Source organism: Salmo trutta, chromosome 19, assembly GCF_901001165.1.
Source record: "Salmo trutta chromosome 19, fSalTru1.1, whole genome shotgun sequence".
NCBI classification, from domain to species: Eukaryota; Metazoa; Chordata; class Actinopteri; order Salmoniformes; family Salmonidae; genus Salmo; species Salmo trutta.
In genome coordinates this window covers 35,708,106-35,722,197 of record NC_042975.1, presented here as the reverse complement: position 1 = coordinate 35,722,197, position 14,092 = coordinate 35,708,106, and the positions used below count along the sequence as shown (strand labels likewise).

General features: G+C 47.1%; 1 protein-coding gene across 2 annotated transcripts in view; it reads left to right on the top strand.

Annotated features, from left to right (window-relative positions):
* The window catches only part of LOC115154455 (THO complex subunit 2), a 69,954-nt gene that overhangs the window by 38,919 nt on the left and 16,943 nt on the right, over positions 1-14,092 (top strand). For both annotated transcript variants that reach the window (XM_029700693.1, XM_029700692.1), the window contains exons 17-28: positions 619-712; positions 856-936; positions 1,272-1,368; positions 2,055-2,172; positions 2,443-2,622; positions 3,061-3,225; positions 3,760-4,035; positions 5,803-5,944; positions 6,498-6,655; positions 6,793-6,921; positions 7,874-8,005; positions 13,171-13,355. In XM_029700693.1, the coding sequence (XP_029556553.1) occupies positions 619-712; positions 856-936; positions 1,272-1,368; positions 2,055-2,172; positions 2,443-2,622; positions 3,061-3,225; positions 3,760-4,035; positions 5,803-5,944; positions 6,498-6,655; positions 6,793-6,921; positions 7,874-8,005; positions 13,171-13,355 (1,757 nt within the window). The remainder of the gene's footprint in view (positions 1-618; positions 713-855; positions 937-1,271; positions 1,369-2,054; positions 2,173-2,442; positions 2,623-3,060; positions 3,226-3,759; positions 4,036-5,802; positions 5,945-6,497; positions 6,656-6,792; positions 6,922-7,873; positions 8,006-13,170; positions 13,356-14,092) is intronic.

Here is a 14,092-nt window from a genome sequence, read left to right as displayed (position 1 = left end):
CCAACCTATTTGCCCTGCATAACTGCAATGCATTTAAGAACTACACCATGTCTGGACCAGTAGAAATTCTGTTCGGGCCAGCAGATTGTTTGGCCCACTGGCCCAATTGGGCTAGTGAGGAAAAAAGTTAACCTTGGACCCTGGCGTGTTTTACATGTAGCTACAGAGTGGTGGCGCATAGGCAATTTGCTGTGCTTTGATTGACAAACAGCAAGCTTGACTAGTTTCTAAAAGGTGTTGATCTGACTGAATAAAGTCGATCCCTTATGTCCTTGCCATTCATAAATCATTTAGTGTAGTTAAGTCCATGCTATCGCATCTGGACAAGTAAACTAAAGATCTTGTTTGTATTATATTTTCCATATGAAGTCCCATCAGGACTTGCAGACAGTGACGTTAAAGTGAGTGACTCGTCAGTAGCCTACCAGATTGAATCGGTCATTTGTCTCCCTAATTTGCATACAGGTAGGCTTTTTGACGATTCTCTGCAGATAAATGATGAAAACATTTGATGACGATGGTGAATCCTCCTTACTGCAGGAACAATAGGTAGGCTAGTGGAGAGAGCTTCGCTCTGGTCTGTGTTGTATTAACCAGGTATTACTGTCCCTCTCTCAGATCCTGTCTCAGATCCAGTGGTATGACAACCTCATCGGTCCAGTGGTAGACTCCCTCAAATACCTCACCTCACTCAACTATGACGTCATGGCCTGTATCCTTACTCTGCCATTTCGTGACTCATGTATTTATACACATTCAGTACTTTGTTTAACTATGTATTTGGAATTCTTTAGCCATAGCAGTTAGAATTTATTAAGACTTGCCGTGTTGTGCCCCTTAACTCATTGACAATAGATTGCATTATTGAAGCGCTGGCCAATCCAGAGAAAGAGAAGATGAAACATGACGACACCACGATATCCTCCTGGCTTCAGAGTGAGTTCACTACTACAGCAATGTGGGGGGATTATTTGACTTGGGTTGTGTTCAGGACAAAATATTTAGAAATGGTGTGAAAAGGGGAGGTACCACCTGAACTTGTCCAATAAAAACACAGTTTTTCGTTTTACGTTACAAAATGTTTTACTACAGTGTGCCCTACCGAACATGACTCTGATGTCACGAATCAGCTTTATTGTCAAAGGGGCATTAGGGTGTGCTTTTGTTCCATGTAAGTCCATCCCAGTACAACTCTAGTTGACTGTGTTTATGCAACATATGTCTGCTTGCTAACTAATGGACTGCTGACCTTTCTCCTGTCTCCTATCCAGGCCTGGCTAGTCTGTGTGGAGCGGTTTTCAGGAAATACCCAATTGAGTTGGCCGGCCTCCTCCAGTATGTGACCAATACGCTGAAAGCAGGGAAGAGGTAACTATAACTCCTCATCAGGCAGACAGCCACCTCATTGGCTTGCTGGCTCTGATGTGATTCATAGTGATGGAGTTTGTTGTTCGTAGTCAGTCAACTGGGTCCCCTCCGTCTCTGTCTGGCTAGACTCTGGGCTGAGAGAGAAGGGCCTTGGCCGTTGTTGTGCCTCCCTGCAGGGTCCTGGCCCGGGCAGAGCTGCTGAGTAATGTGGTGTTGATGAGGAGGCTGCTGACTGTGTGGGTGTTTGGGCACCCATAGATGAAGGAGGAGGGGAGGGTAATTATCACAGCCCTGGTCTCCCTGTAATGGCTGGAGTCAGCAGGTAGTGAATCACACTGGGCTCCATGGCAACTTTCTCTTGTTTCCTCCCTCCCTCCTCTCTTGTTTCCTCCCTCCCTCCCTCTCCCATCAGTTCAGATCAGTCCTTCTCCGGGGCCAGGAATGCACGGGAAGTAAATAGAGGTGGCACTCTGCCATAGTGCCCATGAAACAGCATGGAACAGAATAAATTATGTAGATTTGCTGGAATCTACTATTATTAGTGTGCTGTTCTTAGCTACTCCTACGATTGTTTTCGCCCAACCATGGTTGTTGACACGTGTTTATTTTTGTGTATGTGCACGTATTATTTGTTTATCCACATTCATAAATATGCTTCTGTTGTGTCCCCCCCCCCCCCCCTGCAGTTTTGACCTGCTGATTCTAAAAGAGGTGGTGCAGAAGATGGCCGGCATCGAGATCACGGATGAGATGACATCGGAGCAGATGGAGGCTATGACTGGAGGGGAGCAGCTCAAAGCTGAGGTACTGAACCATCTTTAGTCTGACTTAAACGTTCAAACTATATACCATGACCAGCTCAAAGCTGAGGTACTGGACCATCTTTAGTCTGACTTAAACGTTGAAACTATATACCATGACCAGCTCAAAGCTGAGGTACAGGACCATCTTTAGTCTGACTTAAACGTTGAAACTATACACCATGACCAGCTCAAAGCTGAGGCACATTGCACTAGTTGGCTATTGCTAAGTATGACTTGAAATAGTTCAATTCTATTTTCTTTCTGTCCCCAGGGTGGTTACTTTGGTCAGATCCGTAACACTAAGAAGTCGTCCCAGCGTCTAAAGGATGCCCTGTTGGACCATGAGCTGGCTCTGCCCCTCTGTCTCCTCATGGCCCAGCAACGCAACGGGGTGGTCTTTCTGGAGGGGGGTGAGAAACACCTCAAACTGGTGGGAAAGCTCTACGACCAGGTATGAACTCATAACCCGCACAGGGTAACTTCAAGTCTTGTCCATAATCTACATCAGGGTAATGGAGTTCTCCGTCTTCCTCATTAATACATTTTTTAAACATTACACAGCTGACAATTTATGTTTAGTTTAATTCCCCCAAGTTTCCTGGAAGCTGTGAGCTTTCCTCGTCGATAATCTCACAAAATTGCCTCTGTCAGAGCCAGGTTGTGTCCTTAAACAAATAAGGATATGTGGGATTAATAACGCACAGACATGGCTGTGTAATAAGAGAGAATGAACTTCCTGGGATGTGTCAGAAATTGAACCTTATTTCCTATATAGAGCACTACTTTCAACCAGAGGCCATGCGGCCCTTGTCAAAAGTAGTGCACTAAAGAAGGATTAGGGTGCCATTCTGGACACACTCTGACTCTCCCGCATGTCCCCTGGCTACAGTGTCACGACACCCTGGTCCAGTTTGGTGGCTTCCTGGCCTCCAACCTGAGTACTGAGGACTACATCAAGCGTGTTCCCTCCATCGACATCCTGTGTAACCAGTTCCACACTCCCCATGACGCTGCCTTCTTCCTCTCACGCCCCATGTACGGACATCAGATCCTGGTAAGTAGTCTCCTTCCCTCTGGTAGTTCACCTTTAGCTTGTACAGTATGACCAATGGATACAGCCACAGTGAGTATATGTGTCCAGGACACAACAAATGAATTCAATACAAACTCATACGACTGCAACCTTGAATTGATGTGCACTGTAATGCTTTGAGAACACTGGCCACGTAGTGTCCTGGAAGAAGAATGGTTTAGTTCCAGAGAGCGACAGCCACCCTCCTCCCATGTGCTGTGTAACCTGATTTACTGTCCCCCTGGCCGGGCGTGAAACATGCTGAGTTCCCCCTCTGCTGTGGTCACACGACATGGTCACGCCATCTGAACAATCCCATCTGACCGGCTCAGTCAGGTTGTGTCAGGGAACAGATCAGACCCACTGTCCTGCTGGGAGTCATGTATAATACACAACCACAGATCAGGCTGATCCAGGCTGACTGTATAAACTCCTATACTGAAACGTATTGTATATCAATCCGTTAGTGAATCTTACCATGTAAAGGAGACTGAGTGTCCCCTTCTCTCTCCCCAGTCTAAGTATGATGAACTGAAGAAAGCTGAGAAGGGCAACCGGCAGCAGCAAAAGGTCCATAAGTACGTGGCTGCGTGCGAGCTGGTGATGTCGCCGGTGCATGAGGCTGTGGTGTCCCTGCACCCGCCCCGCGTCTGGGACGACCTCCGACCCCAGTTCTACGCCACCTTCTGGTCGCTGACCATGTACGACCTGGCCGTGCCACACAACGCCTACGACCGCGAGGTGAAGAAGCTCCAGGTCCAGGTCAAGGCCATCGAGGAGAACCCTGATGTGGTGAGTCACATCATCAGGGGTGTGTTCATTTAGAGCACACAATGGAAAACAGTTGAAAAAGTTTTGCTACGGAAAATGTAAATGAGCATTTCTTATTTAACCATGTAGTGGACAGGTCCAAGTAGTCCCTCCCCGTTTCAGTCCGTTTTCTTCTGTTTGGTGCTTAATGAACAGGACCCCAGGCATCTATCAGACCCCTTGATGACAATACTGCAGCACACAGAGAATTTTCTCATCTTCCAGTTAATCTCTCCCTCATTAAATGCCCTCCAAACACACAGTCGCACAGTTCATTGTGGTGGAATTGCAATGGTCTCCAATTATCACTTGACTTGGAGAGTTATGGTAATTGCACTGCAATTGTATTGTGCTTCAGCTCCAAGTTGTTATTAGTGTTCTCTCTGTGTATGTGTTCACCCCATCTAAACAGCAGCCTGTCTGTCTGTGGTGTCTGCTGTCTGTCTGCAGCCCATGAACACACACACTAACCAGCCTGTCTGTCTGTGGTGTCTGCTCATGAATACACACTAACCAGCCTGTCTGTCTGTGGTGTCTGCTGTTTGTCTGTAGACCATGAACACCCACTAACCAGCCTGTCTGTCTGTCTGGTGTCTGTCTGCAGCCCATGAACACACACTAACCAGCCTGTCTGTCTGTCTGGTGTCTGTATGCAGCCCATGAATACACACTAACCAGCCTGTCTGTCTGTCTGGTGTCTGTCTGCAGCCCATGAACACACACTAACCAGCCTGTCTATCTGTGGTGTCTGCTGTCTGTCTGCAGCCCATGAACACCCACTAACCAGCCTGTCTGTCTGTCTGGTGTCTGTCTGCAGCCCATGAACACACACTAACCAGCCTGTCTGTCTGCAGCCCATGAACACACAATAACCAGCCTGTCTGTCTGCAGCCCATGAACACACACTAACCAGCCTGTCTGTCTGTCTGGTGTCTGTCTGCAGCCCATGAACACACACTAACCAGCCTGTCTGTCTGCAGCCCATGAACACACAATAACCAGCCTGTCTCTCTGTGGTGTCTGCTGTCTGTCTGTAGACCATGAATACACACTAACCAGCCTGTCTATCTGTGGTGTCTGCTGTCTGTCTGCAGCCCATGAACACACACTAACCAGCCTGTCTGTCTGCAGCCCATGAACACACACACTAACCAGCCTGTCTGTCTGGTGTCTGCTGTCTGTCTGCAGCCCATGAACACACTAACCAGTCTGTCTGGTGTCTGTCTGCAGCCCATGAACACACACTAACCAGCCTGTCTGGCTGTCTGGTGTCTGTCTGCAGCCCATGAATACACACTAACCAGTCTGTCTGGTGTCTGTCTTCAGCCCATGAACACACACTAACCAGCCTGTCTGGCTGTCTGGTGTCTGTCTGCAGCCCATGAACACACACTAACCAGTCTGTCTGGTGTCTGTCTGCAGCCCATGAACACACACTAACCAGTCTGTATGGTGTCTGTCTGGTGTCTGTCTGCAGCCCATGAATACACACTAACCAGTCTGTCTGGTGTCTGTCTGTAGCCCATGAATACACACTAACCAGTCTGTCTGGTGTCTGTCTGTAGCCCATGAATACACACTAACCAGTCTGTCTGGTGTCTGTCTGCAGCCCATGAACACACACTAACCAGTCTGTCTGGTGTCTGTCTGCAGCCCATGAACACACACTAACCAGTCTGTCTGTCTGGTGTCTGTCTGCAGCCCATGAACACACACTAACCAGTCTGTCTGTCTGGTGTCTGTCTGCAGCCCATGAACAAGAAGAAGAAGGAGAAGGAGCGCTGCACGGCCCTACAGGACAAGCTGCAGGAGGAGGAGAAGAAACAGCTGGAGCACGTCCAGAGGGTCCTGCACCGCCTCAAACTGGAGAAAGACAACTGGCTCCTCGCCAGTAAGATACAGCCTCTCTCTCTCACACAAGCGCACACACTGCTTACTGCCCCTCACAGCACTCATTCCAGAAGACCCTCCCTCACCCAGCCTCCTCTTGCCATTAGAGCAGGCTCTGTTGTTGGGACAGTAACACCACAGAACTGCAAAGCCCCCTCAGCTCCCAGGAGGCGCCTCAAAACCAGGCTCATCTTTTTTGTCTTAGACCCATTAACAAGCATGACCATGACCGAAGTAATTACATTAATATGGAGTTGTTTGATGTAAAGGCGCCGTAGTCCGTTTTGGTGGATGGGTGTTATTGGCAGCTGTCAACTCTCCCATTTCATTAACAAACATGTCTGTCATATTTAACGATATCTTTGTACAGCTAACCCAAGCTAACGACATTTTAAAGGAGTGTGTTTGAGCCTTCTCAAATCTTGTTTGAAGAATTAGTGACTCAGAAGATGAGTCATGGGAGTTAGTTGACTGCAATTCTAATTCTCTGTTCTTCTCCCATCCTCCTTTTTATAAATCATTATCCTCTCCCTCCCTCTTTCTCCCTCGTTCAGAATCCACCAAGAATGAGACCATCACTAAGTTCCTGCAGCTGTGTCTGTTCCCTCGCTGTATCTTCTCTGCCATCGACGCGGTGTACTGCGCCCGCTTTGTGGAGCTGGTGCACCAGCAGAAGGCTCCCAACTTCTGCACCCTGCTCTGCTATGACCGGGTTAGACATCTCTGTCCCCTTTCTGCCTCTTTGCCCTCTACTGTCTCTGGTTGTCACATGTTATTATACCATGGGATTTTCAGTGCTTCATTACTCTGTCCTGACCTCCTAACTGTGTTGCGTGGTCTTCTCTGCAGGTGTTCTCTGACATCATCTACACGGTGGCCAGCTGCACAGAGAACGAGTCGCGGCGCTACGGACGTTTCCTGTGCTGCATGCTGGAGACTGTGACCCGCTGGCACAGCGACCGTGCTGTCTACGAGAAGGTACCCACTACTCACCTCTCGCTCGCTCTCTCTCACACACACACACTACATCTCAGATCCCAAGTGCATAGGGTATCGGCCTCCGAGGGGCTAGGAGTTGATTTGAGGTTGGGCAACATTATCTACTGATATTACTAACATTCACACAAGTGTGGAAGCTGTACAATGCAAATGTAACCATTGTTAACACTTCATCTTGTCTGTGTGTTGTCCCCTCGTCATCTTGTCTGTGTGTTGTCCCCTCGTCATCTTGTCTGTGTGTTGTCCCCTCTTCATCTTGTCTGTGTGTTGTCCCCTCTTCATCTTGTCTGTGTGTTGTCCCCTCGTCATCTTGTCTGTGTGTTGTCCCCTCGTCATCTTGTCTGTGTGTTGTCCCCGCTTCATCTTGTCTGTGTGTTGTCCCCTCGTCATCTTGTCTGTGTGTTGTCCCCTCTTCATCTTGTCTGTGTGTTGTCCCCTCTTCATCTTGTCTGTGTGTTGTCCCCTCTTCATCTTGTCTGTGTGTTGTCCCCTCTTCATCTTGTCTGTGTGTTGTCCCCTCGTCATCTTGTCTGTGTGTTGTCCCCTCGTCATCTTGTCTGTGTGTTGTCCCCTCGTCATCTTGTCTGTGTGTTGTCCCCTCGTCATCTTGTCTGTGTGTTGTCCCCTCGTCATCTTGTCTGTGTGTTGTCCCCTCGTCATCTTGTCTGTGTGTTGTCCCCTCGTCATCTTGTCTGTGTGTTGTCCCCTCGTCATCTTGTCTGTGTGTTGTCCCCTCGTCATCTTGTCTGTGTGTTGTCCCCTCGTCATCTTGTCTGTGTGTTGTCCCCTCGTCATCTTGTCTGTGTGTTGTCCCCTCGTCATCTTGTCTGTGTGTTGTCCCCTCGTCATCTTGTCTGTGTGTTGTCCCCTCGTCATCTTGTCTGTGTGTTGTCCCCTCGTCATCTTGTCTGTGTGTTGTCCCCTCTTCAAGGAGTGTGGTAACTACCCAGGCTTCCTGACCATCTTCAGAGCCACAGGCTTCGACGGAGGGAACAAAGCCGACCAGCTGGACTATGAGAACTTCAGACACGTGGTGCACAAATGGCACTACAAGCTGACTAAAGTGAGTTCCTCCCTTTGTTTCAAAACCTTCTGAAGAAGTCAATCTGGTCTTATTAACGGCTATTCATTTAGCAATGCGCATGCCCCTCCAACCTGAGGAGCTGTCTTTCAGACAGCTATTTACTGTGTTTGAGGGACGCAAAATCCACTTGTCACCTAAATCTTGCTGGATTGATTGCTTTCATTTTACTCCTACGACTCTTTCATACTCTGGCTTGTGCCTGTCGCTTTTTCCCGTTAACATTACGACCCGCCAAAATGTTTGTAATGACCTGTCAAACACACGCCGCTAATGGCTGAAATGGGCTCAACGGAATGCGTTGTCTTTCTGTAGCATCTCGAAGAATGCTGAAGCTTTGTCTGGGATTTAACGCATTGTGTCGACAATTACACCACAAGAAAGATCACTTTATTTTGATGGCTGTTTATTTATTGTGGAATTGAAAAAAGTACTAATTTAATACAGTTGACGTGTTTACAAGTTAGATGCGCAGAAAGGAAAGCAACTTTGAATATGAACACTTGGATTATAGTGATATTATCGAGGGAAAGGGGATACCTCGTCAGTTGTACAACGGAATGCATTCAACCGAAATGTGTCTCACGCATTGAACCCTCTGAATCAGAGAGGTGCAGGGGGCTGCCTCAATCGACATCCACGTCATCGGCGCCCGGGGAGCAGTTGTTGTTGGAGGGTAACTGCCTTGCTCAAGGGCAGAACGGCAGATTTTTCTACCTTGTCGGCAAGGGGGACCTTTCCGTTACTGGCCCAACGCTCTTAACTGCTAGGCTACCTACCACCCTAGGCTACCTTATGTCTGATCTCACAATGTAAAGTATCCATAGATGGGTGTAATCTAGAGCCAAGCCTGTTGATTTTTAATCGGAGGGTACCCTGCTATTGAAACACTTGTGTTATGCAACAGAAGGTGACAACAACAGTAGTGCTGATGCAGTGACTGTATTACTGCAACACTGACAGTCACGAGTCATGACCGCAGTCAAATTCCCTGTGACCATTGGTCAAGGTAATCCCAATCCAAAACTGTGCAAATGAATGGCCCTGATGAGTAGCCTAACAAACTTGCTAATGGCCCTCTAATGGCCTGGTACTCAGCACTCTATTGTCCCTTTAATCACTCTCTAAACACTTCATGATTGAATTTGGGAGGCATAAGGCGATGCCGAGCTCGATTTGTCCCCTGCAAGCCTCGGAGGCTCCTCAATTGCAACAAACCCTCCGTACGGAGCCTCCGGTTTGCAAGCATAAATTGTCTTTTAGACACGGGAGGCTTGAGCAGGCTCGGAGGGAGAGACTGTAACCACTTATCTCGCACTAGACTAACTTCTTGCTAGTTATTTATCATCCCATCCGATTACATAGTACCTGGCTTTTTATTTTTTTTAAATTCACCTTTATTTAACCAGGTAGGCTAGTTGAGAACAAGTTCTCATTTGCAACTGCGACCTGGCCAAGATAAAGCGTAGCAATTTGACACATACAACAACACGGAGTTACACATGGAATAAACAAACATACAGTAGAAAAAGTCTATATACAGTGTGTGCAAATGAGGTAGGATAAGGGAGGAGGTAAGGCAATAAATAGGCCATGGTGGTGAAGTAATTACAATATAGCAATTAAACACTGGAATGGTAGATGTGCAGAAGATGAATGTGCAAGTAGAGATACTGGGGTGCAAAGGAGCAAGATAAATAATTAAATAAAGTACGGGGATGAGGTAGTTGGATGGGCTATTTACAGATGGGCTATGTACAGGTGCAGTGATCTGTGAACTGCTCTGACAGTTGGTGCTTAAAGCTAGTGCGGGAGATACGAGTCTCCAGCTTCAGTGATTTTTGCAGTTCGTTCCAGTCATTGGCAGCAGAGAACTGGAAGGAAAGGCAGCCAAAGGAAGAATTGGCTTTGGGGGTGACCAATGAGATATACCTGCGGGAGCGCGTGTTACGGGTGGGCGCTGCTATGGTGACCAGTGAGCTGAGATAAGGCGGGGCTTTACCTAGCAGAGACTTGTAGATGACCTGAAGCTGGTGGGTTTGGCGACGAGTATGAAGCGAGGGCCAGCCAACGAGAGCGTACAAGTCGCAGTGGTGGGTAGTATATGGGGCTTTGGTGACAAAACAGATGGCACTGTGATAGACTGCATCCAATTTGTTGAGTAGAGTGTTGGAGGCTGTTTTGTAAATGGCGTTGCCAAAGTCGAGAATCGGTAGGATGGTCAGTTTTACGAGGGTAAGTGAAGGATGCTTTGTTGCGAAATAGGAAGCCGATTCTAGATTTAATTTTGGATTGGAGATGCTTAATGTGAGTCTGGAAGGAGAGTTTAGTCTATCCAGACACCTAGGTATTTGTAGTTGTCTACATATTCTAGGTCAGAACTGTCCAGAGTAGTGATGCTGGACGGGCGGGCAGGTGTGGACAGCAATCGGTTGAAGAGCATGCATTTAGTTTTACTTGCATTTAAGAGCAGTTGGAGGCCACGGAAGGAGAGTTGTATGGCATTGAAGCTCGTTTGGAGGTTTGTTAACACAGTGTCCAAAGAAGGGCCAGATGTATACAGAATGGTGTCGTCTGCGTAGAGGTGGATCAGAGAATCACCAGCAGCAAGAGCGAGATCATTGATGTATACAGAGAAGAGAGTCGGCCAGAGAATTTAACCCTGTGGCACCCCCATAGAGACTGCCAGAGGTCTGGACAACAGGCCCTCCGATTTGACACACTGAACTCTATCAGAGAAGTAGTTGGTGAACCAGGAGAGGCAATCATTTGAGAAGCTAAGGCTGAGTCTGCTGATAAGAATGTGGTGATTGACAGAGTCGAAAACCTTGGCCAGGTCGACGAATACGGCTGCACAGTAATGTCTCTTATCGATGACGGTTATGATATCGTCTTGACTGTATCAAACCGAGAGAAGCTAGCTAATTGAGGCTAGCCATCCCGTTACTGTGCTTCTCACCGTCGTACACAGTCTATACAACTCCACTCAGATTGTAGTGTAAATAGCAGCCTACCTGTTGGCTTTTGGTTGTTGTAGCTTTTCTTTCTCATTTCACTTTTTAATTCTGTCTTTCATTGATTCGATACCCCGTAACTTTCTTGCTACACAAGCAGCAATGCAGTTCTCTCTCTCCCGACTGGAAGGATCCCTTTTTTTGCAACTTTTTCAAAATCATCGTTATAAAGTTGCATCAAACAGCCCTTATGTTTTCATTTATAAGACATTCCCAGGTTTATAGGCCTATCACAACTAAATAAATAATACATTTTATTGTGATGATATTAAATGGATTTATTCCACTTTTTGAAATGTAGATGCTCCATGGGGACGACAGGTAGCCTAGTGGTTAGAGCGATGGACTGGGCAGGTAGCCTAGTGGTTAGAGCGTTGGACTGGGCAGGTAGCCTAGTGGTTAGAGCGATGGACTGGGAAGGTAGCCTAGTGGTTAGAGCGTTGGACTGGGCAGGTAGCCTAGTGGTTAGAGCGTTGGAATGGGCATGTAGCCTAGTGCTTGGAGCGTTGGAATGGGCAGGTAGCCTAGTGGTTAGAGCGTTGGACTGGGCAGGTAGCCTAGTGGTTAGAGCGTTGGAATGGGCATGTAGCCTAGTGCTTGGAGCGTTGGAATGGGCAGGTAGCCTAGTGGTTAGAGCGTTGGACTGGGCAGGTAGCCTAGTGGTTAGAGCGTTGGAATGGGCAGGTAGCCTAGTGGTTAGAGCGTTGGAATGGGCAGGTAGCCTAGTGGTTAGAGCGTTGGACTGGGCAGGTAGCCTAGTGGTTAGAGCGTTGGACTGGGCAGGTAGCCTAGTGGTTAGAGCGTTGGACTGGGCAGGTAGCCTAGTGGTTAGAGCGTTGGACTGGGCAGGTAGCCTAGTGTTTAGAGCGTTGGAATGGGCAGGTAGCCTAGTGGTTAGAGCGTTGGACTGGGCAGGTAGCCTAGTGGTTAGGGCGTTGGACTGGGCAGGTAGCCTATTGGTTAGAGCGTTGGACTGGGCAGGTAGCCTAGTGGTTAGAGCGTTGGACTGGGCAGGTAGCCTAGTGGTTAGAGCGTTGGAATGGGCAGGTAGCCTAGTGGTTAGAGCGTTGGACTGGGCAGGTAGCCTAGTGGTTAGAGCGTTGGACTGGGCAGGTAGCCTAGTGGTTAGAGCGTTGGACTGGGCTGGTAGCCTAGTGGTTAGAGCGTTGGACTGGGCTGGTAGCCTAGTGGTTAGAGCGATGGACCATTAACCGAAAGGTTGCAAGATCGAATCCCTGAGCTGACATGGTAAAAATCTGTTGTTCTGCCCCTGAACAAGGCAGTTAAGCCACTGTTCCTAGGCCGTCATTGTAAATAAGAATTTGTTCTTAATTGACTTGCCTAGTTAAATAAAGGTTAAAAAAGAAATGCCTTTTTTTTTTTTTTTAAGGCGGGCCAAACATGTTTATGTTAATTAACATTATATTACCGTGAGACCGGTAGCAGTTTGCATGACAATTATCGTATGACAATTTCTTGACTAGCACAGCCCTTAACAACAGTAATTAATGAGGCAGTCTAGACGCCGCAGGTGTGTGCAGGTAGGCCTAGATGGAGCCAGTTTGTTGGTCGTTGCTCCCTATTCCACCTGGTGTATTTATGAAAATGAGGCACATATAATTGTCTTTATTTTAACACAAAAAAAAATGTTCTTCCAATCCTGATACTATTAGAAAATGTATATATGAGTGCATTCTAAGATAACTAAGGTGAAATTTGACGATAAATGGAATACCATGAATTCCCACCAAACTCCAATCATTATTTGTCCGTGCCAGTAAAAATGTCTTATGTGCTATAATTCAGTCAATATCTGATTTTAAACATTCTAAAAGTTTGGAATATCATCATCCATTGTTCAACTTTTGCATTTATTAGAATAGTTTTTTAAACCTTTTAACAATTTTGATGACTGATGCTAATTAATTTACTACCATTGTTCAGAATGTAATACTTTAATTGAAAAATAAACGTGACAGACAATGTTAGCAGGAAATTGTAGCCGCTCTGAGTGAGAAGCTCCTGAAACATGAAGGCTCCTGTCTCCTCTGTATGTACCGTATAATCAGAGGTCAGTGGAATGTGTGGATGCAGCAGTAACAATATACCCCTTTCTCCCTCTGTGTCCTCCAGGCATCAGTCCACTGCTTGGAGACGGGGGAGTACACCCACATCCGGAACATCCTCATCGTGCTGACCAAGATCCTGCCTTGTTACCCCAAAGTGCTGAACCTGGGCCAGGCGCTGGAGTGCCGCGTCCACAAGATCTGTCTGGAGGAGAAGGAGAAGAGGCCAGACCTCTATGCCTTGGCTATGGGGTAACACAGAGTCCACCAGCCATGCTTTTTGCAGTGCCGCACAGTCAGACAGTTCACTAGCAATGTGCGGTTTTAGTTTATTGTGGGGTGCAAGTCGCAAGCATTTTGCTGTTAGGTTTGTCAGTTTGTTGTGTAGCTAGTACCCACAAAGGGTGGTGTTAAATAGAGGTGTACTTTTAACTACAGGGATATAGATGAAGTGGTATTGGATGAATTATCATTAGTGAAGGTTTAGTTGCACTTTTATCCAGATGTTATTTACAATGGGAAGTACTTGTCGTGGATTATCTAAACAGAGTTTTGAAATCAGATTAGGGATCTAGGTACTTTGTGTTGAGGTCAGTAGTAGAGGATGAGGCTTAATGGGACTCAGTTAGTCAGGTGAGGCTGCTGTTAGGCACTGGAGACAGATAAAACAATTCTCTACAAAGCTTCAGGGGATGTACCTGTCAAATCCTCACGGATCCTGTGAGTGTGTGTGTGTGTGTGTGTGTGTGTGTGTGTGTGTGTGTTTGGAAAATGTGGCACCGGCCATTTGACGGCAACATTTTAATTTGCATTGGGTGCGTAACCTGATTAGGGTTTCCACCGAAAGTGCTCAGAATGACGACAGAAATCACATTTACAATATGGTAATTCATATTAACAGAACATGCAAGTTGAGGATGCATCGATGTGCTGTCCTTACTGAATTCTGATGTGCACTTTGAACATGTTAGAATAACTGTCCACATTTA